This window comes from Bombina bombina, chromosome 5 (assembly GCF_027579735.1).
Source record: "Bombina bombina isolate aBomBom1 chromosome 5, aBomBom1.pri, whole genome shotgun sequence".
NCBI classification, from domain to species: Eukaryota; Metazoa; Chordata; class Amphibia; order Anura; family Bombinatoridae; genus Bombina; species Bombina bombina.
In genome coordinates, this window is record NC_069503.1 from 924827899 (window position 1) to 924853703 (window position 25805).

Genomic DNA, 25805 nt, shown 5'->3' on the forward strand with positions numbered 1-25805 from the left:
TAATAAAATAAAAAAGTATTTTTCCTACCTTAATTCCGATTGGCTGAGAGGATTCTATCAGCCAATCGGAATTGAAGGGACGCCATCTTGGATAACATCACTTAAAGGAACCTTCATTCTTCAGTCGCTGTCGGATGAAAGAGGATGCTCAGCGTCGGATGTCTTCAAGATGGACCCGCTCCGCTCCGGATGGAAGAAGATAGAAGATGCCGTCTGGATGAAGACTTCTGCCGGTCTCGATGTCCCCTTCTGGCCGGATCGGATGAAGACTTCTGCCCCTCTGGAGGTCCACTTGTGCCCGGCTGGGTATAGACGGCTCAAGATAGGGTGATCATCAAGGGGGTAGTGTTAGGTTTTTTAAGGGGGGATTGGGTGGGTTTTAGAGTAGGGTTAGGTGTGTGGTTGGTGGGTTTTAATGTTGGGGGGTATTGTATTTTTTTTTTCAAGTAAAAGAGCTGATTACTTTGGGGCAATGCCCAGCAAAAGGCCCTTTTAAGGGCTATTTGTTATTTAGTATAGGGTAGGGAATTTTATTATTTTGGGGGGCTTTTTTTATTTTATTAGGGGGATTAGATTAGGTGTAATTAGTTTAAAAAATTTGTAATTCTTTTTTTATTTTCTGTAATGTAGTGGTTTTTTTTGTACTTTAGTTTATTTAATTAAATTGTAGTTAATTTAACGTAGTTTATGTAATTAATTTAATGATAGTGTAGTGTTAGGTGTAATTGTAACTTAGGTTAGGATTTATTTTACAGGTAAATTTGAATTTATTTTAACTAGGTAGCTATTAAATAGTTAATAACTATTTAATAACTATTGTACCTAGTTAAAATAAATACAAAGTTACCCGTAAAATAAATATAAATCCTAAGCTAGCTACAATGTAACTATTAGTTATATTGTAGCTAGATAAGGGTTTATTTTATAGGTAAGTATTTCGTTTTAAATAGGATGAATTTATTTAATAGTAGTAATTTAATTTCATTTTATTTAAATTATATTAAAGTTAGGGGGGGTTAGACTTAGGGTTAGACTTAGGTTTAGGGGTTAATAAATTTAATATAGTAGCGGCGACGTTGGGGGCAGCAGATTAGGGGTTAATAAATGTAGGTAGGTGTCGGCGATGTTAGGGATGGCAGATTAGGGGTTAATAAAATTTAACTAGTGTTTGCGAAGCGGGAGTGCGGCAGTTTAGGGGTTAATATATTTATTACAGTGGCAGCGATTTCCGGTCGGCAGATTAGGGGTTAAACATTTTAGTTAAGTGTATGCGATGTGGGGGGGCCTCGGTTTAGGGGTTAATAGGTAGTTTATGGCAGTGTTTTTCAACCAGTGTGCCGTGGCACACTAGTGTGCTGTGAGAGATCCTCAGGTGTGCCGTGGCAGACTGACAACAGTGCGGGGGTGTCCCTCTTTCAAAATTTGAAATATTGGGAGGTATGTGACAGGCTCATCAGGCATCATTTACAACCATGAAATTGACATTCATTCACAGGCAATCATTATGATTGTTTGTAAAAGAATGTCAATATGTCATGTATAGTTTGTAGGAGGCATGACAGCACAGTACAGTGTGTGTATATATATCCTTTATTAGGCTACAATGTGTGATTTTGTAAAATTTTGGGATGGTGGTGTGCCACAGGATTTTTTAATTTAAAAAAGTGTGCCACGGCAAAAAAAAGGTTGCAAATCACTGGTTTATGGGTGTTAGTGTACTTTTTAGCACTTTAGTTAAGAGCTTTAAGTTACGGCGTTAGCCCATAAAACTCTTAACTACTGACTTTTAAATGCGGTAGGAGTCTGGACAGGAGAGGGTCTACCGCTCACTTTTTCCAGCAATCGTAATACCGGCATAAGGAAAATCCCATTCAAAAGATAGGATACGCAATTGACGTAAGTGGATTTGCGGTATGCGAAAATTGCGGAAAAAAAGTGAGCGGTACACCTGTACCTGCCTGACTCGTAATACCAGCGGGCATTAAAAAGCAGCGTTGGGAGCCCTCAACGCTGCTTTTTAAGGCTAACACAAGACTCGTAATCTAGCCGTTAATGTTTCTATTTTTGAATGCATTCTTACTTTACAGCAATTTTTCACACCTGCCTAAAACCTTTGCACAGTACTGTAACTACTGTTAATTACTGTAAATATTTTTAGATATTGTCAGTCATGTCAGTGCATGAATAAAAAAAATATCAGAAGATTCACTTACCACACATTTGAAGTTTGGGATGTAGTCATACTGATAGGAATATGGGTAGAGTAACATTTGTGCATATGCATGAAAAGACATGTAAGCTTTTATCCGTTTTCGTCTCTTGTATATAAATTTAGCCACCGCCTTTACTTCTGGCTCGGACTCAGGAGAGGGACCACAATAGGTGCTGTCACATGGATTTAAAGAAGCGCCTTCTTCTGCATTATGAAGATACATAGTAATAAATTAATATTTTACAGTGTGCATTGCTATTTATTATTTTACAATATGCATTGTTATTTATGTTTCATTTGTTAACATATACACACACAACACATACACACATACACACATACACACACACACACACATATTAGAGTACAAGACCATTTGGATTAGTGGCATGTAAATACAAAATTGAGGACAAAGCCTGATTTTTGTAGTGTAATATATTTGTATACTACAACATGGTACAGAACTGTAGCTAATGACTATCAAACCTGTCTTATAACAACTGTACATTACAGCCTGCAAAAAGTATATTGACCCATGAAAGTGATGTACTGATCCTATCCAATGGCCACTGCTGCAATAAGAGCATTATTTTCCAGTCTGCAACCTGGCTTTAAAGATTGTACAAGTCATACATTATGATTCCCAATAAAACCTTACATAATATTAAATACATTTAACAAAGTATATATTTTTTACTTTATAAAAATATTACAAATTAATTCTAATTATTTTAATTTAAATATGTATATACAGTATATATATATATATATATATATATATATATATATATTGTTAATAAAATTAACTATATAATAAACAATACATTTTTTAAGAAACATACGCCTAGATTTAGAGTTTTGTCGGTAAAGACCTGCGGTGCTAACGCTGCTTTTTTTTCCAGCGCACCCTTAAGACAACGCTGGTATTTAGAGTTTTCTGAGTGGCTGCGTTAGGCTCAGAAAAGTGAGCATTGAGCATAATTTAGCTCTACTTCAACCCTCAATACCAGCGTTGCCTACGGTAGCGGTAAGCTGGAAAAACGTGCTCGTGCACGATATCCCCATAGGAAATAATTGGGCTGAGCTGGCTGAAAAAAAACCTAACACCTGCAAAAAAGCAGCATTCAGCTCCTAGCGCAGCCCCATTGTTTCCTATGGGAAAATACTTTCTAAGTCTACACCTAACACCCTAACATGAACCCCGAGTCTAAACACCCCTAACCTTACACTTATTAACCCCTAATCTGCTGCCCCCGCTATTGCTGATACCTGCATTATACTATTAACCCCTAATCTGCCGCTCCGGACACCGCCGCAACCTACATTATAGCTATGAACCCCTAATCTACTGCCCCTAACATCGCCGCCACCTATATTATATTTATTACCCCCTAATCTGCCGCTACCCAACGTCACCGCCACCTACCTACACTTATTAACCCCTAATCTGCCGACCGGACCTCGCCGCCACTATAATAAATGTATTAACCCCTAAACCGCTGCACTCCCGCCTCGCAAACACTATAATAAATTGTATTAACCCCTAATCTGCCCTCCCTAACATCGCCGCCACCTACCTACAATTATTAACCCCTAATCTCCCGCCCGCAACGTCGCCACTACTATAATAAAGTTATTAACCCCTAAACCTAAGTCTAACCCTAACCCTAACACCCCCTAACATAAATATAATTTAAATAAAACGAAATAATATTACGATAATTAAATAAATTAATCCTATTTAAAACTAAATACTTACCTAGAAAATAAACCCTTATATAGCTACAATATAACTAATAATTAAATTGTAGCTATTTTAAGATTTATATTTATTTTACAGGTAACTTTGTATTTATTTTAACTAAGTACAATAGCTATTAAATAGTTAATAACTATTTAATAGCTACCTAGTTAAAATAAGTACAAAATGACCTGTAAAATAAATCCTAACCTAAGTTACAAATACACCTAACACTACACTATCATTAAATTAATTAAATAAAATTACCTACAATCAGCTAAACTAAAATACAATTAAATAAACTAATCTACGTATAATACAAAAACAAACAAACACTAAATTACAGAAAATTAAAAAATATTACAAGAAGTTTAAACTAATTACACCTAATCTAAGCCCCCTAATAAAATAAAAAAGCCCCCCAAAATAATAAAATGCCCTACCCTATTCTAAATTATAAAAGTAATCAGCTCTTTTACCAGCCCTTAAAAGGGCTTTTTGCTGGGCATTGCCCCAAAGTAATCAGCTCTTTTACCTGTAAAAAAAATACAACACCCCCAACATGAAAACCCACCACCCACATACCCCTACTCTAACCCACCCAAACCCCCCTTAAAAAAAACCTAACACTAACCCCCTGAAGATCTCCCTACCTTGAGTCGTCTTCACCCAACCGGGCCTAAATCTTCATCCAAGGTGTGCAGAGGAGGTCCTTCATTCGGTAGAAGTCTTCATCCAGGCGGCGTCTCCAATCTTCATCCATCTGGAGCGGAGCGGAGCCATCTTCCAAGGAGCCGACGTGGAGCCATCCTCTTCATCCGGAGTCTTCTAACACAATGACGGTACCTTTAAGTGATGTCATCCAAGATGGCGTCCCTTCAATTCCGATTGGCTGATAGGATTCTATCAGCCAATCGGAATTAAGGTAGGAAAAATCTGATTGGCTGATTCAATCAGCCAATCAGATTGAATTTCAATCCGATTGGCTGATCGAATCAGCCAATCGTATTGAGCTTGCATTCTATTGGCTGATTTTGGATGACGTCACTTAAAGGTACCGTCATTGGGTTAGAAGACTCCAGATGAAGAGGATGGCTCCGCGTCGGCTCCTTGGAAGATGGCTCCGGATGGATGAAGATTGAAGACAACGCCTGGATGAAGACTTCTACCGGATGAAGGACCTCCTCTGCGCACCTTGGATGAAGATTTCGGCCCGTTTGGGTGAAGACGACTCAAGGTAGGGAGATCTTCAGGGGGTTAGTGTTAAGTTTTTTTAAGGGGGGTTTGGGTGGGTTAGAGTAGGGGTATGTGGGTGGTGGGTTTTAATGTTGGGGGTGTTTAATTTTTTTTTACAGGTAAAAGAGGTGATTACTTTGGGGCAATGCCCAGCAAAAAGCCCTTTTAAGGGCTGGTAAAAGAGCTGATTACTTTTGTAATATAGAATAGGGTAGGGCATTTTATTATTTTGGGGGGCTTTTTTATTTTATTAGGGGGCTTAGATTAGGTGTAATTAGTTTAAACTTCTTGTAATATTTTTTTATTTTCTGTAATTTAGTGGGGGTTTTTTGTATTATAGATTAGTTTATTTAATTGTATTTTAGTTTTGCTAATTGTAGGTAATTTATTTAATTAATTTAATGATAGTGTAGTGTTAGGTGTATTTGTAACTTAGGTTAGGATTTATTTTACAGGTCATTTTGTACTTATTTTAACTAGGTAGCTATTAAATAGTTATTAACTATTTAATAGCTATTGTACCTAGTTAAAATAAATTCAAAGTTGCCTGTAAAAAAAATATAAATCCTAAAATAGCTACAATGTAATTATTAGTTATATTGTAGCTATATTAGGGTTTATTTTCTAGGTAAGTATTTAGTTTTAAATAGGATTCATTTATTTAATTATCGGAATATTATTTCGTTTTATTTAAATTATATTTATGTTAGGGGGTGTTAGGGTTAGGGCTAGACTTAGATTTAGGGGTTAATAACTTTATTATAGTAGCGGCAATGTTGCGGGCGGGAGATTAGGGGTTAATAATTGTAGGTAGGTGGCGGCGATGTTAGGGAGGGCAGATTAGGGGTTAATACAATTTATTATAGTGTTTGCGAGCCGGGAGTGCGCCGGTTTAGGGGTTAATACATTTATTATAGTGGCGGCGAGGTCCGGTCAGCAGATTAGGGGGTTAATAAGTGTAGTTAGGTAGCGGCGACATTGGGGGGGCAGATTAGGGGTTAATAAATATAATATAGGTGTCGGTGATGTTAGGGGGCAGCAGATTAGGGGTTCATAGCTATAATGTAGGTGGCAGCGGTGTCCGGTCGGCAGATTAGGGGTTAAAAATTTTTATTAGAGGGTTTGCGATGTGGGGAGGCCTCGGTTTAGGGGTACATAGGTAGTTTATGGGTGTTAGTGTACTTAATAGCACAGTAGTTAAGAGCTTTATGTTCCGGCGTTAGCCCATAAAACTCTTAACTACTGACTTTTTTTGGCGGTAGGAGTCTTGTCGGTAGAGGGTCTACTGCTCACTTCTTCCAAGACTCCAAATACCAGCGTTAGGCAAATCCCATTGAAAAGATAGGTATACGCAATTGACGTAAGGGGATCTGCGGTAGCCTGGAGTCGCGGAAAGAAAGTGAGCGGTAGACGCTTTCCTGCCTGACTCTAAATACCAGCGGGCGGTAAAAAGCAGTGTTAGGACCCTTTAACGCTGCTTTTGACGGCTAACGACAAACTCTAAATCTAGGCCATAGATTTTGATGCCAGTTAAGAACCATAGGCCCATAAAGTCTGCTCAAAATCCTAAAATGTAAAGTTATCTAGTTGGTAGAATATGCTTATCTCAGACATTCTTGAAGTCCCCCACAGTGTTTGTCATTACCTCCTCTAATGGAAGTTTATTCCATGAGCAACCACTATTTTTGCTTTCACAAACTACTCCTGAACCTACTTTTACCCTTCAGTATTTACAAGTATGTGCAAAATAATTAGTTAAAATATTAAAAATTATTAAAATTATTAAAATTATATAATTATTTAAATTATTTAAATCATATTGATTATTAGGCTTAGGGCATCTCAAGCAATGTAGTCAGTTTGCACTGATGGAGATAGTGTTGCTAGGCAACAGACTCTGAACTGCAACAAAAACTTCCTCAAATGTACAAGTCCCTGCCCTCTTGTGAGGAGTAGCTACACTTTGATCACTTGCAAGCAGCTAACCATTGCTACTGTCCTGCAGTTTGATTATAATCTGGTAACCAAAATGAACCCTGTTCAAAAGTAGTGATTCAGCTTTTTTGTGCATTGGCTCAATTTTAGCAGCTCACATAGGATGTGTATCTTAATTTGTACCAAAAGTAATAGGAGTGCAAAAAAAAATAATAAAAATATATATTATTTCAGTAGAATTCACTAAAAACCCATATTCTGTTTTGCGTATAACCTTTATTACATTTTGACATTTATGTACAGTTTGGATTTCAATAGAATAAGTGATTTAGATAGTTACATCCTCTTGGATAAACTGTTAGCAGCAACACAGTTTCCTAATTTACCTATATGGTCTATATTAATAACAACACCTTTCAAACTTACACTTAATGTAGAAATCAAAATGTAGAAACTATTTTGGATATGATAATTACCTTACTTACGGCTAGATTACAAGTGGAGCGCTATTTATTGCCCCCGTTCGTGCGTAAACTCTGCTAGAAGTAAGTTTCTTGCACGTGTTGGGTAATGCGCATATTACAAGTTGAAGGTAAAAAGTTCTCTCATACGTAGCCAACCTAATCATATTGTATAAATTTACTATTTTGCTCTGTAGCTGCCTTGGAGACTGATCCTGTAGCTCTTACATGGACACTAAATACATTTCTGGCTCCTCTATCTAATCATGGGTGCTTCCATTATGGGACCTAGGTTACACTGCAGGTATCTGAAGGAGAATTGCTGCACATGCGCAGTTCATTTTCACTGATGGAGATAGTGTTGCTAGGCAACAGACTCTGAACCGCAACAGGTCAGTACTAGAATGTAGTGAAAGACAGATTTCCCCACGGCGGCACCCACAACTAGAGGGAGGTGAGGAATAACCTCAATACTATGCTTATAAATGTATTTAATGTTTAATATCCCTTTAATAATAAAAATAATAAGATGATATACAAATGTGATTGTCTAACCTTGGTATAAAAAAAAACACATTTTAGCCTCATAATGACCTTTATCATAACAGCAGACAATCAGCAAATGGAAACAACCTACATACTCCAAAACACACAATTCTGCTCAATCCATTCTGTTCCCAACACAAAGGGCTAGATTGCAAGTGAGGCGCAAACAGAATTGCACAAGTGATATTGTCTTTTCGTGAGCCTTTTTCATTGGGCTGATAATACAAGTTGAGTGAGATTGCGATGGCACAATTGCCACTTATGCTTCAATCCTTACTGCTATCTCAGAGTTGTGGTTAACTGTTTTCCAAAACAAAAAAGTTGCCCAAAACACTTCAAATACCCATTACAAAGTACAATTAGAGTCATGGCCAAAAATATTGGCACCCCTGCATTTCTGAGATAATGCACCGCTTTGCCCAGAAAATTGTTGCAATTAAAAATGTTTAGACATTCTCATGTTTATTTCTTTGTTTGTATTGGTATGACACAAAAAAGTGGAGAAAAAAAGCCAAATCTGGCACATTCTACGCAAAACTCCAAAAATGGACTGGACAAAATTATGGCACCCTCAATTTAATATTTGGTAGCACACCCCTTGGAAAAAATAACTAAAATCAATTGCTTCCTGTAACCATCAATGAGTTTCTTACATCTCTCTACTGGAATTTTGGACCACTCTTCTTTCGCCAACTGCTCCAGGTCTCTCAGATTGGAAGGGTTTATTTTCTCAACCGCTGTTTTGAGATCTTTGCACAGGTGCTCTATGGGATTGAGATCTGAACTCATTGCTGGCCAGTTCAGTACTCTCCAGCACTTTGTCTTACTCTTAAACCATTTCTGGGTGCTTTTTGATGTGTTCTTTGGGTCATTGTCCTGCTGTAAGACCCATGACATCTGTCGGAGACCCAACGTTCTGACACTGGTCCCTACATTGCACCACAAAATTCTTTGGTGGTCTTCAGATTTCATAATTCAATGCACACAGTCATAACATCCAGTGCCTGAAGCAGCAAAGCAACCTCAAAACATCAGTGAACCTCCACCATGTTTGACTGTATGGACTGTATTCTTTTATTAAAAGCCTAATTTCTTTTTCTGAAAGCAGTAGAATGATGGGCTTTACCAAAAATCTGTAATTTAGTTTTGTCTGTCCACAGCACATTCTCCCAAAAGGATTTTGGCTTCCTCAGGTAAGTTTTGGCAAACTCCAATCTGGCTTTTTTATGTTTTTGTGTCAGCAGTGGGGTCTTCCTGGGTCTCCTTCCATAGCGTCCCTTTTTATTCAGATGGCGACGTATGGTGCGCCTGAAGGTCAGATTTGCTTTTATTTATCCACTTTTTTTGTGTCATACCAATACAAACAAAATAAATAAACATGAGAATGCCTAAACATTTGCAGTTGCAACCATTTTCTGGTTGAAGTGGTGCATTATCTGACAGAAATGCAGGGGTGCGAATATATTTGGCCATGACTGTACACTCATATTAACACTGTCTAATAAAAAATATTTAAAAAAAATATTGCATACAAAAGTTATAGGGGCTCAAAGATATGAGATCTCGGGTGTTAGAAAAAAAAAGGGCATGCAAATGTCTTTATCGTTAAGACACATACTCTGCTAAATATATGTATGTGTATATATATATATATATATATATATATATATAAATATATACACACGTTGATTGGAGTAGCCATGTTAGTCCAGAGATTTAGATATCAAAATAACAAGAATATTGCATTGGGCAATGATACTTTTTTATTTTATATATATATATATATGTGTGTGTGTATTTATATGTGTACATATATATTAATGTATTTATATGTATATATATATATATGTACTTAGTCATATATACTCATATAAAAACATTTATATAAATGTACACACATATAGACATACCTGTATATATAGTGCATTAGAGCCCTTTGCCATTAAATTGATAGTCTACTCCATAATTTGTATTGTTTAGAAAGATAGATAATCCCTTTATTACCCATTCCCCAGTTTTGCATAACCAACACGGTTATATTAATATTCTTTTTTACCTCTGTGATCCTTGTATCTAAGCCTCTGCAGACAGCACTGATTAGCTAAAATGCATGTAAAAATTTTTTTTTTTTCCTTTGACTTCTATGGGGAATGCGGAAAAAAGCGATGGTGCTTGCGCTATCTCGGGTGTTATTTATCCCTCACTTTTTTTCTTTATTGATTTCTATTGGGAATACATGCACGCACACCCGAAAATATAACTTCACAGTGTATATGTATACTAGTCTGTGATTGGCTGATATCTGTCACATGGTTCAGGGGGCCGGAAAATAGGAGAAAAAAATATTGTCAGAAAAAAATCTACTGCTTATTTGAAATTCAGAGTAAGTGCTATTGGATTTTCTTTTTTTTATGTACTTATTAATTATGTAATTCAACTGCATTGAGTGGTTCTTTAAACTCTTTACAATATGCCCAATATAAGGATACATGTACAATGTTGGTCACATATGAGGCCCTTTCTATGAAATGAATTGTCCATTTATATTCTATATATATGTATTTTTTTTAGATATGTTTGTAATTTGTTGCTAAAAATATTGTCCAGTGAATACACTTCAGCTTATTTTTAGTGTTTATGTCCTTTTTAATGACATTATAATTTAGGTATCTTTCTGTTACATCATTCCTTTTGTTACCTCTTTGACATAGCTTTAGTTCTTATTGGTAATTTTTCCCTTTGTTGATTTGATTTGTATTTTCAAAAATATATTTCAATGTCTACCAGGTTTATTATTTGAGCTATATAATTTAAAATAAGAAATACTCCTTGTACTTACCACACCAGTTCACTTTCCAGTTACGATTAGCATCTACCCCATAGCAGTTAAACCTGTACTTAGATCTTGTTTTTCTCCAAAAGCGATCCTATACAGATAAAAAAATTACATTACAATATATATATATATATATATATATATATATATACACACACACACACCTCTCTCTCTTTATACATATAATGTATATATATATATATATATATATATATAAATATATATATATATATATATATATATATATAAATATACATAGAACGTCCCAAAATGGATTTGCACTCTCACCTTACACAGACAACTGCCAGGGCGTTAGGAAATATAAATTCAATTCAGTAAAGCAAAATATACGCACTCAATGGTCTTGAATGAAAAAAACTTTATAAAAGTGAGATTTCGGGGCACAACACCCCTTCCTCAGACCAAAAAAACTGTGAAATGAACAAACAATATATAAGATGATAAACCCCACCCCTAACATACAAAACTGCGCCAAAATGTGGTTGTCATGGTAATCACATACATCAACAGCTGTTGCCAAAGAAAAGTAAAAAAAGCAGGTAAATAACCAGAAAATATTGAAGTAATCAAAACATCCATGGATACATAAAATGCATAAATAATACACATGTCAATGTTTAGAAACCATATATCAACATAAACATAATGATAAACACATATCCCTAAAAAATGTGCTTCAACAATAAATATGTATAACCCATTACCTGAAGTGTTTGCAAAGTGTATAAAACCTCCCTGTACATCTGCATTATCCATTGTATATAAATGCATCACTCTCTCATTGTAATATATATAATTTTCAATTATTTTTAATGTCCTTTTAAAATAAAAAATAAAATATATATATATAATTTAAATGCTGAATCTTTGCTATAATAGGTCTCACAATGTTAGCACACTGGAGTAGATTTATCAAGAAGCGCATGCTGCAATCTACCCCCCAAATTTTCAGGTCCACCTGAAACTTTAAGGGACAGTATACACTCATTTTCATATAACTACATGTAATAGACACTACTATAAAGAATAAGATGCACAGATACTGTTTAAAGATGCACAAAAACTGTTTAAAAACTTACTTAGAAGCTCTCAGTTTCTCTTGTAAGGTATATCCAGTCCACGGATCATCCATTACTTGTGGGACATTCTCATTCCCAACAGGAAGTTGCAAGAGGACACCCACAGCAGAGCTGTAATATAGCTTCTCCCCTAACTGTCATAGCCAGTCATTCTCTTGCAACTTTCAACAAGCTAGGATGTTGTAGGAGAGAGTGGTTAAATATAGATAGTTTATTTTCTTCAATCAAAAGTTTGTTATTTTTAAATAGTACCGGAGTTGTGCTATTTTATCTCAGGCAGTAAATAGAAGAAGAATCTGCCTGAGGTTTCTATGATCTTAGCAGGTTGTAACTAAGATCCATTGCTATTCTCACATATGTCTGAGGGGATTACACAGATGAGGTAACTTCAGCGAGAGAATGGCGTGCAGTTTATTCTGCTATCAGGTATGTGCAGTTATAATTTTTTCTAGAGATGGAAAACACTAGAAAATGCTGCTGATACCGGATTAATGTAAGTTAAGCCTGAATACATTGATTTAATAACGACTTGTATCATGCTTACTCCCAGGGGTAATACCCTTATGATATTGCAATATAAACGTTTGCTGGCATGTTTAATCGTTTTTATATATGCATTGGTGATAAAACTTTATTGGGGCCTAGTTTTTTCCACATGGCTGGCTTAAATTTTGTCTAGAAACAGTTTTACTGAGGCTTTCCACTGTTATAGTATAAAAGTTACAGTTGGTGCAGTTAAAATTACAAACTGTGACATCCAGCTTCCCTCAGGAGTCCCCTGTATGCTATAGGACATCTCTAAAGGGCTCAAAGGCTTTCCAAAGTCTTTCGGTTTTTTGATCCGTTTTTTGAACTAAGGGGTTAATCATCCATTTGCAAGTGGATGCAATGCTCTGCTAGCCTATTACATACACTGTAAAAATTTTGTTTGATTTACTGCATTTTTTCACTGTTTTTCAAATTCTGACAAAATTTGTTTCTCTTAAAGGCACAGTACCGTTTTTTATATTTGCTTGTTAACTTGATTTAAAGTGTTTTCCAAGCTTGCTGGTCTCATTGCTAGTCTGTATAAACATGTCTGACAGACATAGAAGAAACTCCTTGTTCATTATGTTTAAAAGCCATGGTGGAACCCCCTCTTAGAATGTGTACCAAATGTACTGATTTCATTTTATGCAATAAAGATCATATTCTGTTTTTAAAAAAATTATCACCAGAGGAATCTGACGAGGGGAAAGTTATGCCGACTAACTCTCCCCACGTGTCAGACCCTTTGACTCCCGCCCAAGGGACTCATGCTCAAATGGCGCCAAGTACATCTAGGGCGCCCATAGCGTTTACTTTACAAGACATGGCGGCAGTCATGGATAATACACTGTCAGCGGTATTAGCCCGACTACCTGAACTTAGAGGTTAGTGAGATAGCTCTGGGGTGAGACAAAATGCAGAGCATACTGACGCTTTAAGAACCATGTCTGATACTGCCTCACAATATGCAGAAGCTGAGGAAGGAGAGCTTCAGTCAGTGGGTGATGTTAATGACTCAGGAAAGATACCTGATTCTAATATTTCTACATTTAAATTTAAGCTTGAACACCTCTGCGTGTTACTTAGGGAGGTTTTAGCTGCTCTGAATGACTGTGATACCATTGCAGTGCCAGAGAAATTTTGTAGACTGGATAAATGCTTTGCAGTGCCGGTGTCTACTTATGTTTTTCCAATACCTAAAAGGTTTACAGAAATTATTAATAAGGAATGGGATAGACCAGGTGTGCCGTTCTCTTCCCCTCCTATTTTTAGAAAAATGTTTTCCAATAGAAGCCACCACACGGGACTTATGGCAGACAGTCCTTAAGGTGGAGGGAGCAGTTTCTACTCTAGCAAAGCGTACTACTATCCCTGTTGAGGACAGTTGTGCTTTTTTAGAGCCAATGGATAAAAAATTAGAAAGTTACCTTAAGAAAATATTTATTCAACAAGGTTTTATCCTACAGCCCATTGCATGCATTGCCCCTGTCACTGCTGCTGCGGCGTACTGGTTTGAGTCTCTGGAAGAGGCTTTACAGGTAGAGACTCCATTGGATGACATACTTGGCAAATTAAGAGCACTTAAGCTAGCCAATTATTTTATTTCTGATGCCATTGTTCATTTGAATAAACTAACGGCTAAGAATTCTGGTTTTGCTATACAGGCGTGCAGAGCGCTATGGCTTAAATCATGGTCAGCTGACGTGACTTTAAAATCTAAGCTACTTAACATTCCCTTCAAGGGGCAGACCCTATTCGGGCCTGGTTTGAAGGAGATTATTGCTGATATCACGGGAGGAAAAGGTTGTGCCCTTCCTCAGGACAGGTCCAAATCTAGGGCCAAACAGTCTAATTTTCGTGCCTTTCGAAACTACAAGGCAGGTGCGGCATCAACTTCCTCTAATAATAAACAAGAGGGAACTTTTGCTCAATCCAAGACGGTCTGGAGACCAAACCAGACTTGGAAAAAGGTAAGCAGGTCAAAAAGCCTGCTGCTGCCTCTAAGACAGCATGAAGGAACGACCCCCTATCCGGTAACGGATCTAGTAGGGTCAGACTTTCACTCTTCGCCCAGGCGTGGGCAAGAGACGTTCAGGATCCCTGGGAGATTTCACCTTTCACAATTATCTGCAAACCAGATAAAGAGTGAGGTATTCTTACACTGTGTACGAGACCTCCTAGTTATGGGAGTGATCCATCCAGTTCCAAAGGAGGAACAGGAACAGGGTTTTTACTCAAATCTGTTTGTGGTTCCCAAAAAAGAGGGAACCTTCAGACCGATTTTGGATCTAAAGATCTTAAACAAATTCCTCAAAGTTCCGTCGTTCAAGATGGAAACTATTCGTACCATCCTACCACTGATCCAGGAGGGTCAATATATGACTACAGTGGATCTAAAGGATGCTTATCTTCACTTTCCGATACACAAAGATCATCATCGGTTTCTCAGGTTTGCCTTTCAAGACAGGCATTACCAGTTGTAGCTCTTCCCTTTGGATTAGCTACAGCCCCAAGAATCTTTACAAAGGTTCTAGGGTCGCTTTTGGCGGTCCTAAGGCCGCGGGGCATAGCAGTAGACCCTTATTTAGACGACATCCTGATACAGGCGTCAAACTTCCAAATTGCCAAGTCTCATACGGACGTAGTACTGGCATTTCTGAGGTCGCATGGGTGGAAAGTGAACGAGGAAAAGTGTTCTCTATCCCCACTCACAAGAGTTTCCTTTCTAGGGACTCTGATAGATTCTGTAGAAATGAAAATTTACCTTGACGGAGTCCAGGTTATCAAAGCTTCTAAATTCCTGTCGGGTTCTTCATTCCATTCCGCGCCCTTTGGTGGCTCAGTGTATGGAAGTAATCGGCCTAATGGTAGCGGCAATGGACATAGTGCCGTTTGCACGCTTACATCTCAGACCGCTGCAACTATGCAGGCTCAGTCAGTGGAGCGGGGATTACACAGATTTGGCCCCTCAACTGAATCTGGACCAAGAGACCAGGGATCCTTTTCCCTGGTGGCTATCTCGGGTCCATCTGTCCAAAGGTATGACCTTCGCAGGCCAGATTGGACTATTGTAACAACAAATGCCAGCCTTCTAGGTTGGGGTGCAGTCTGGAACTCCCTGAAGGCTCAGGGATCGTGGACTCAGGAGGGGTCTCTCCTTCCAATAAATATTCTGGAACTAAGAGCGATATTCAAGGCTCTTCAGGTTTGGCCTCAGTTAGCAACTCTGAGGTACATCAGATTTCAGTCGGTCAACATCACGACTGTAGCTTACATCAACCATCGAGGGGGAACAAGAAGTTCCCTAGAGATGTTAGAAGTTTCAAAAATAATTCACTGGGCAGAGATTAACTCTTGCCACCTATCAGCTATCCATATCCCAGGTGTAGAGCACTGGGAGGCGGATTTTCTAAGTCGTCAGACTTTTCATCCGGGAACTCCATCCGGAGGTATTTGCACAACTGATTCTCCATTGGGGCAAACCAGAACTGGATCTCATGGCGTCTCGCCAGAACGCCAAGCTTCCGTGTTACGGATCCAGGTCCAGGGATCCCAAGGCGACACTGATAGATACTCTAGCAGCGCCCTGGTCTTTCAACCTGGCTTATGTGTTTCCACCGTTTCCTCTGCTCCCTCGACTGATTGCCAAGATCAAGCAGGAGAGAGCATCGGTGATTCTGATAGCACCTGCGTGGCCACGCAGGACCTGGTATGCAGATCTAGTGGACATGTCATCCTTTCCACCATGGTCTCTGCCTCTGAGACAGGACCTTCTACTTCAGGGTCTTTTCAACCATCCAAATCTAATTTCTCTGAGGCTGACTGCCTGGAGATTGAATGCTTGATTTTATCAAAGCGTGGCTTCTCCGAGTCAGTTATTGATACCTTACAGGCACGAAAGCCTGTCACCAGGAAAATTTACCATAAGGTATGGCGTAGATATCTTTATTGGTGTGAATCCAAGGGTTACTCATGGAGTAAGGTCAGGATTCCTAGGATTTTATCTTTTCTCCAAGAAGGTTTGGAAAAAGGATTGTCAGCTAGTTTCTTAAAGGGACAGATTTTTGCTCTGTCTATTCTTTTGCACTAGCGTCTGGCAGATGTTCCAGATGTTCAGGCATTTTGTCAGGCTTTAGTTTGAATCAAGCCTGTGTTTAAACCTGTTGCTCCACCATGGAGCTTAAACTTGGTTCTTAAGGTTCTTCAAGGAGTTCCGTTTGAACCTCTTCATTCCATAGATAAACTTTTATCTTGGAAAGTTCTTTTTTTTTTTTTTTGGTAGCTATTTCCTCGGCTCATAGAGTCTCTGAGCTATCTGCCTTACAATGTGATTCTCCTTATCTGATTTTTCATACGGATAAGGTAGTCCTGCGTACCAAACCTGGGTTCTTACCTAAGGTGGTATCTAACAAGAATATCAATCAAGAGATTGTGGTTCCATCCTTGTGTTACACAATCTGGACGTGGTCTGTGCTTTAAAGTTTTACTTACAAGCTACTAAAGATTTTCGTCAAACATCTGCTTTGTTTGTTGTCTACTCTGGACAGAGGAGAGGTCAAAAGGCTTTGGCAACCTCTTTTTCTTTTTGGCTAAGAAGCTTAATCCGCTTAGCCTATGAGACTGCTGGACAGCAGCCTCCTGAAAGGATTACAGCTCATTCCACTAGAGCTGTGGCTTCCACTTGGGCCTTTAAAAATGAGGCTTCTGTTGAACAGATTTGCAAGGCGGCGACTTGGTCTTCGCTTCATACTTTTTCAAAATTTTACAAATTTGATACTTTTGCTTCTTCGGAGGCTATATTTGGGAGAAAGGTTTTACAGGCAGTGGTTCCTTCCATTTAAGTTCCTGCCTTGTCCCTCCCTTCATCCGTGTACTTTAGCTTTAATATTGGTATCCCACAAGTAATGGATGATCCGTGGACTGGATACACCTTACAAGAGAAAACACAATTTATGCTTACCTGATAAATTTATTTCTCTTGTGGTGTATCCAGTCCACGGCCCGCCCTGTCATTTTAAGGCAGGTAATTTTTAAATTTAAACTACAGTAACCACTACACCCTATGGTTCCTCCTTTCTCGGCTTTTTTTCGGTCGAATGACAGTTAGGGGAGGAGCTATATTACAGCTCTGCTGTGGGTGTCCTCTTGCAACTTCCTGTTGGGAATGAGAATGTCCCACAAGTAATGGATGATCCGTGGACTGGATACACCACAAGAGAAATAAATTTATCAGGTAAGCATAAATTGTGTTTTAGCTCTGTTAAAAATGTAGCTGGAAAGCCCACTGCAAGTGGGAAATAAGACACTACCCCTCCCCCTTCTTTTACATATGAAAAGACCCTTTACATAAACAGGAGCAAGCTGGAGAAGGTTGCTGACGGTATTCTCATAAAACTTTGGGGCTTGGTTAGGGGTCTGAAAATCAGAGCAATGCTATTTAAAAATAAGCAAAACTATACATTTAAAAAACGAACAAAACTTTATGGGCTATATAAATAGATCATCTACAAAACATTTATGCAAAGAAAAAATGAGTGTATAATGTCCCTTTAAGTTAAGTTAAAGGGACAGCCTACTCCAGAATTGTTATTGATTAAAAAGATAGATAATCCCTTTATTACCCATTCCCCTGTTTTGCATAACAAACACGGTTATATAAATCCACCTTTTACCTTTGTGATTACCTTGTATCTAAGCCTTTGCCGACTGCCCCCTTATTTCAGTTCTTTTGACAGACATGTATTTAGCCAATCAGTGCCCTCTCACTTGTATAATCAGGGCATTGTCACAGTGTTATCTATATGAAACACATGAAATTACGCCCTCTAGATGTGAAAAACTGCCAAATGCAATGAAATAAGGGGTGGCCTTTAAGGTTTTAGAAATTAGCATATGAACCTTCCTAGGTTTAGCTTTCAACAAAGAAAAAATTCTACAAATGTTCTAAATTTGATTTATTAATTTAAAGATACTTGTATACAAGTAAATAAAGTTACATAAACGTAAATGCTCTTTTTTATATGCAAGCAATAGAGCAACAATAAAATCATCTAACTATATATTTAACTGTTGCAACATTCCTAAACATATATTAAAATCAGGTCCAGAACAGCAATACAATTGTGAAACTTAGCTAAATACATCTGGTGAGCCAATGACAAGAGGCAGACAAGAGGCAGATATGTGCAGCCACCAAACACCAGCTAGCTCAGAGTAGTGTACTGTTGCACTTAAGAGTACCTAGGTATGCTTTTAAAAAAAAAGGATACCAAGAGAATGGGGTAAATTTGATAATAAAAGGACATTGTAAAGTCACATAAATTGCATGCTCTGAGTCACAAAACAAATTCATCTTGACATTCATGTCCCTTTAAATATTGAAGTGGTGCCTGGTGACCTCATCACAAAGCTGTTGGGCAACTGCACATATTCTTTAAAGTCATTATATTTAAGTATGGATAGTATAAATAAGCAATTAAGCAGAATAAAATATGTGTGCAAAATTGTTTAAAACATTTGACACTGTCATCTTGATAGCAAATCCTGCAGGGCAGTAGTACACCCTTGCATTAGCTTGTCTCCTGCTATACAAGGTCTGATGGATATATTCTAGTGGAAAGTATAGCATTTGTTAAATAAAGGATCACTTTTGAATCAATGATTGATTTCAAATTATTTAAATAAAATTAATTTTGAATATCTATTATTATAACCTCATCTCATCACATTGTTTTCTAAATATGTTTGAGAACATAACAAAACTAGCCCCCCCTCCCCACAGAAAACAAAGATCATTGCCCAACAACAAAACTACTTACAGTATTCCAGCTGTAATGATAGCCATCCACATTCAATACAGGCATCACATAGAAATCAAGAAGGCTTAGCACTTTTTTAAACTCAGGTTCATTGTAGTATGCATTAATTGTCTGAGAATAAAAAAAAAAAACAAGTTAAATGTATGTGTCAAAAATGCATTGTATTAACCCCTTAAGGACCGGGCACTTCAGACAAAAACTTCCCCAAAAGACCAGAGCATTTTTAGCATTTTTGCCATCACTACATTTAAACAGAAATAGAGCCTTTTTATATTTACCTATCAAAACTATATAATTTTTTTAGTAAACAACCCAAAGTATTGATCTAGGCCTATTTTGGTATATTTCATGCCACCATTTCACTGCCAAAAGCAATCAAATTAAAAAAATCGTTAACTTTTTCACAATTTTAGGTTTCTCACTGAAATTATTTACAAATAGCTTGTGCAATCATGGCACAAATGGTTGTAAATTCTTCTCTGGGATCCCCTTTGTTAAGAAATAGCAGACATATATGGCTTTGGCATTGCTTTTTGTTAATTAAAAGGCTGCTAAATGCCGCTTCACACCACACATGTATTATGCCCAGAAGTGAAGGGGTTAATTAGGTAGTTTGTAGGGTTAATTTTAGCTTTAGTGTAGAGATCAGCCTCCCACCTGACACATCCCTCCCTGACCCCTCTCAAAAAGTTCTGTTACCTCCCCCACTCCACAATTGTCACCCCCCATCTTAAGTACTGGCAGAAAATCTGCCAGTACTAAAATAAAAGGCTGCTTTTTTATATATATATTTTAAAATATATATATATATTTTGCAGTGTAGGATCCCCTTTTACCCCCAACCTCCCTGATCCCCCCAAACAGCTCTCTAACCCTCCCCCCTCTACCTATTTGCCACCATCTTAGGTACTGGCAACTGTCTGCCAGTACCCAGTTTGCCTCAATTTATGCATATTTTTTTTAACCATTACCCTAACCCCCTCCCAGATCCCTTTCCCACAATGAATCCCACATAGCGTGGTATAGCAAAACAAAACTCGTAACAAAATTTTTACAAAGTATAGTAACACCTATAAACTACACTATTAACCCCTAAACCACCACCCCCGCATCGCAAATACTATATTAAACTTATTAACCCCTAAACCACCGACCCCCCCACATCACCAACACTAAATAAACCCATTAACCCCTAAACCGCCGGCCCCCTCATTGCTACTACTATAAAAAAAAACTATTAAACCCTAAACCCCCCCCCCCCACATCGACAACACTAAACTAAACTTATTACTCAATAAACTGCCGACCCCCCACATCACAAAACACTAAATGAAACTATTAACCCCTAAACCTAACACCCCCTAACTTTAAATTAAACTTACAAAATAACTACCTTAAAATAAATAAAAACTTACCTGTGAAATAAAAAGCAACCTAAGATTAAACTATAAATTAACCTAACATTACTATTTAAAAAAAACTTAAATAAACTAAAATAATAAACCTAAATTACAATATTAAAAAATCCTAACATTACATAAAAAATAAAATAAAATAACATTAAAAAAACAACACTAAAATTACAAAAATTCTAAATAATCTAACATTACAAAAGCCAAAACACTAATATTACGAAAAAAAATAAAATCTAAGATTACAAAAAAATAATAAACGAAATTATCCAAAATAATAAAAAATAAACCTAATCTAATAGCCCTATAAAAACAAAAAAGCCACCCAAAATAAAAACACCACCTAATCTATCAATAACCTAACAATAGCCCTTAAAAGGGCCTTTTGTAGGGCATTGCCTTAAGTTAAACAGCTCTTTTACCTCCAAAAATTACAAAGTCCCCCCTAAAAGTAAATCCCCCCACCCAACCAACCCCCCAAAATAAAAAAACCTATGTCTAAAAAAAACTAAGATACCCATTGCCCCTAAAGGAGCATTTGTATGGGCATTGCCCTTAAAATGGCAATCAGCTCTTTTTTGCCCATTAAAATAAAAAATGCCCTAATCTAAAAAAAACAAAAAACCCTGAAAAAAAACAAAAAACTAACACTAACCCCAGAAAATCTACTCACTGTTCCTGAAGTCCGGAAATCCAGGCAGAGCAAAGTCTTCATCCAGGCGGGGAAGATCTTCTTCCAGGGCGGCACCATCTTCTATCTTCTTCCAGGAGGGGCGGAGCGGTCTTCAGCGATGAACAGATTTGGAGCGCTGCTTCTCATCTGGAGCGCTGGTCCTCTTCAGCGGCGGCAGTCTTCAGTGATGTGGATCCTCGCATCGCTGAAGACCGCTCCGCACCTCCGGAAAGAAGATAGAAGATGGTTCTGCCCTGGAAGAAGATCTTTGCCGTCTGGATGAAAACTTAGCTCCACCTGGAGTTCTGGACTTCAGGAACGGTGAGTAGATTTTCTGGGGTTAGTGTTAGTTTTTTTTTTTTTGGGGTGTTTTTTTTTTAGATTAGGGCATTTTTTATTTTAATGGGCACAAAAGAACTGATTGCCCTTTTAAGGGCAATGCCCATACAAATTGATAGATTAGGGGGTGTTTTTATTTTTGGGTGGCTTTTTAGTTTTTATAGGGCTATTAGATTAGGTTTATTTTTTATTATTTTGGATAATTTCGTTTATTATTTTTTATCTTAGATTTTTTTTTATTTTTTGTAATATTAGTGTTTTTATTGTAATGTTAGATTATTTTTAATTTTCGGAATTTTAGTGTTTGTTTTTGTAATGTTAAGCTTTTTTATTTTTTTCGTAGTGTATTGTTTCGTAGTGTTAGGATTTTTTAATATTGTAATTTAGTAATGTTAGGTTACATTATAGTTTAATCTGAGGTTGTTTTTTTTCACAGGTAAGTTTTTATTTATTTTAATATAGTTATATTGTAAGTTTAATTTAAAGTTAGGGGGGTGTTAGGTTTAGGGGATAATAGGTTTAGTTTAGTGTTGGCGATGTGGGGGCCCGGCGGTTTAGGGGTTAATAACTTTTTTAATAGTAGCGATGTGGGGGAATGGTGGTTTAGGGGTTAATAACTTTATTTTATTAGTAGCGATGTGGGGGGCTTGCGGTTCAGGGGTTAATATGTTTATTTAGTGTCGCAATGTCAGAGAGCGGAGGTTTAGGGGTTAATAAATTTAATTAGTGTTAGAGATGTTGGGGGGCGGCGGATTAGGGGTATTTAGACTAGGGGTTTATGCTAGGGTGTTTATATATAACTTTATTTTCTCCATAGACATCAATGGGGTTGCTTTAAAGTGATCGCCATTCCGGGATCGCAGGTGTTAGTTTTTTTCTAACACTTTCTCTCCATTGATGTCTATGGGGAAAACGTGCATGAGCACGTCAAGTCAGGCCTTGGCTTTTGTGCGGTATGGAGCTTATCGCACCATATTTCACAGCACAAGAAGGTTTTTCAGTAACTTGTAATGTCAGCGCAATGGAGAGTGCGATACCGCTCATTTTTTTGCATTATTTTCGCAGCAGGTTTAGAGCACAACTTGTAATCTTGGTGATTATTATTATCAACGTCATTGATTTGTATTGCTCTGCAAAATTCCATATTCACATAGGTTTTGATCATTTGTATATTTATTGTACTTATATGCCAGAAAGGAAGCCAAACATTAGGTGCTTCCTTACTTAAGATATGTTAATAGCAGTTGGTCTCACAATTTTATAAACATTCAAATCTAAAAAGGTATATGGCCAGCTGTTAGCCAATGAGGTGCCAGGAACTCCCTACCCCCAAAAAGACATCCTGAGGTGGCTGCAGGAGGGACTGGCCTAAATAGTTATGTATTGTTAATATACATACACAGTTGGAACTAGTTGTATATAGACTGCTGAGAGTGGAAGTAGCAGGTTTTAGGGCCTGCCATGACTGGAGAGAGGGAATTTTGGGAGCCAAGCAGTCTGAAGATCCTGAGAGAACCTTGGACCAGATTCCAGTCCTGGAACAGTACCTAAAGATTAAAGACCCACATGCAAGAAGTTTGGAAACACTGGCCCATAAGAGAGTGAGACCCCAAGATATATAATTTTGACTTTAGTGTCCCTTTAAAAGCTCATCAGTTTATTATAACAAAGCAGCAACTGTTACCTTCCTCAGGAACAGTGCAAGAGTCAATATTTTATTATTAATTGATGAGCTTTTATTTCTACTTCATTTTTAAGATTTTTTCCCATTAATAAAGGGGAAATGGTATCCTTAAATGCTTCACCACATGGTTCCTTTTTTATTTGTTACATGTATTGATTCACTGTTAAAAGGTACATGAAAGTAAGCATTATATATTCATTATTCAGATACAGCATGTCATTTTAATAGACTTTGCAATTTACTTCTAGCATTAAATCTACTTTGTTCTCTTGATGTCCTCTGTTGAACAGAATACCTAGGTAGGCTCAGGCGCATCACTGCACTGCTAGCTGGTGATTGGTGATTACATTATATTGGCTCCTGTAAATGAATATTTTTTGCATCAGCTAAATTGGGACACGAGTTTCTCGAGTGGTCACAATGCTCAAAGGCGGAATTACCATTGGTGCAGCATGTGCAGTGGCACCGGGGGCCCAAGGGTTGCCCCCCCCCCAGCATATCAGTCAGTCTATAAATAGGCTTGTGCAGAATGTGTACAATACTATTACAGGTGAGCCTTTTATTAGTGCAGGTTGCAGGTGTAGCTACTTATTTATCTATCTATCCTCAAAATAATTATACAGAGTTACCTTTGGGGGGACTCCAGGGCCCTTTGTTGAGTAGGTCTACTACTGACAACGCTATATGGTATCATTTGTTAAAAGGCTGCCGCCATGAACGAGTTTCCAACTGATAAGCTCCTGAAAAGGACTTTGAGTGCTAACTTCCGTTTGTCTAAATAGAAACTGGGGGGTCTCCCGAAACTGACACATACAATAGTCCATTCACAGTTACAGCAAATCACTGTTCATATAACCCCTTTCTTTACTCGGCACTTGTGTGACATTAACCTATTGTCATCACAAGACACCCTCAACACTCAGTATCCATATGAATGCCATAAGTCTTGGCAGGATGGACAGACTTCAAGACACCTACATTTACAAATCGTGATTTATTATATTTAATTTTTATTATTTGATTGTAAGTCTCATGATTGTCACTGACTGTTCAGACGTTATTCAAATGGGGTTTTTACAGGAAATCGCATCATCATGACGTTCAGAGTTAACTATTACAATTCGTTTACATTCACACCACTGTTAACCCATGTAAATGCATCTATTACACTATGTTTTTTGGATGGGCATACTGTGCACTGTTTTTCTATTGCTTTATGGGCGTTTGTCAACTTTCAAAAAAATTCTCTTAAACAATATTATTTACTGTATATAATATTTATTATTTATTGTATGTTAAAGGCCCAGTTCCATTTTGGCTTCAACAGTACACAAAATGGTGACTGCAAGTTTCTATGCAAAACACTTTTAATAACTTTTTCTTTACAGGTTTTCACTTCTTTTAAATTGTAAATCTTAACCTTGCTTCTCAGTTGTTTAGTATCTTTATAAGAGACCCTTAAACGGGATTGCGCAATAGTGAAGTTTTTTACTGGGGATGAGCCTCCATGCACGCTAAGTACAAACTTGTTCCTAAAGTGCATATATTATTGAAATCATGGGGGCCGAATATTCAATGTGTGGGCAGACATGATCCGTTGTAGTGGATCATGTCTGCCTCATATTGATAAATGCCGACAGCATATGTTGTGGGCATTTATCATTGCACAAGTATTTCTAGTGAAATACTTATGCAATGCTGCCCCCTGCACATTCACGGCCAATCGGCCACGTGCAGAGGGTGTCAATCAACCCAATCGTATCCAATCGGGAAGATTGCTGTCCGCCGCCTCAGGGATGGCGGACTAGTTAAGGAGCAGCAGTCTTAAGACCGCTGCTTCTTAACTCCTGTTTCCGCGAGCCTGAAGGCTCACACAGAAACAGTCAATTTGGGGCATGATAAATCGGCCCCATGGTCACAAATGCTCATTCGAGATTACAAGTTCAATAATATATGCACTGTTGTGAACAAGTTTTGACTTAGTGTGCATGGAAATAGCTGTGAACAAGTCTAAAATGTGGCCAAAAAAGTTCTTCCAAGGACTTATCAAGTGCCTAGAGGTGCCAAATTCGATAAGCCAAAACTGGGCTTGAAAAGTACTTGAAGAGTGAGCCAAAAACATAATGTGATCACCGAGTTATTTTAGGCTCCATATTGTAAATAGGCCTTGTTTTTCGAGGGGCTAAAAATCCATTTGCAAGTACCATAATCATAATTGCGCTGAATCGTAAAGTGGCCTCCGGATAGATAATGATCAAGATAAAAGTAAGATAAAAACAATGAA

The 25805-nt window shown here is 37.6% G+C and overlaps 1 protein-coding gene across 1 annotated transcript in view; it reads right to left on the reverse strand.

Moving 5' to 3' along the window:
- CPA6 (carboxypeptidase A6) overlaps positions 1 to 25805 on the reverse strand; it is a 386652-nt gene that overhangs the window by 62185 nt on the left and 298662 nt on the right. Inside the window, exons 7-9 of the mRNA XM_053715100.1 lie at positions 19414 to 19524; positions 10971 to 11058; positions 2214 to 2416 (exon numbers count right to left, since the gene is read on the reverse strand). Coding sequence (XP_053571075.1) covers positions 2214 to 2416; positions 10971 to 11058; positions 19414 to 19524 — 402 coding nt within the window. The remainder of the gene's footprint in view (positions 1 to 2213; positions 2417 to 10970; positions 11059 to 19413; positions 19525 to 25805) is intronic.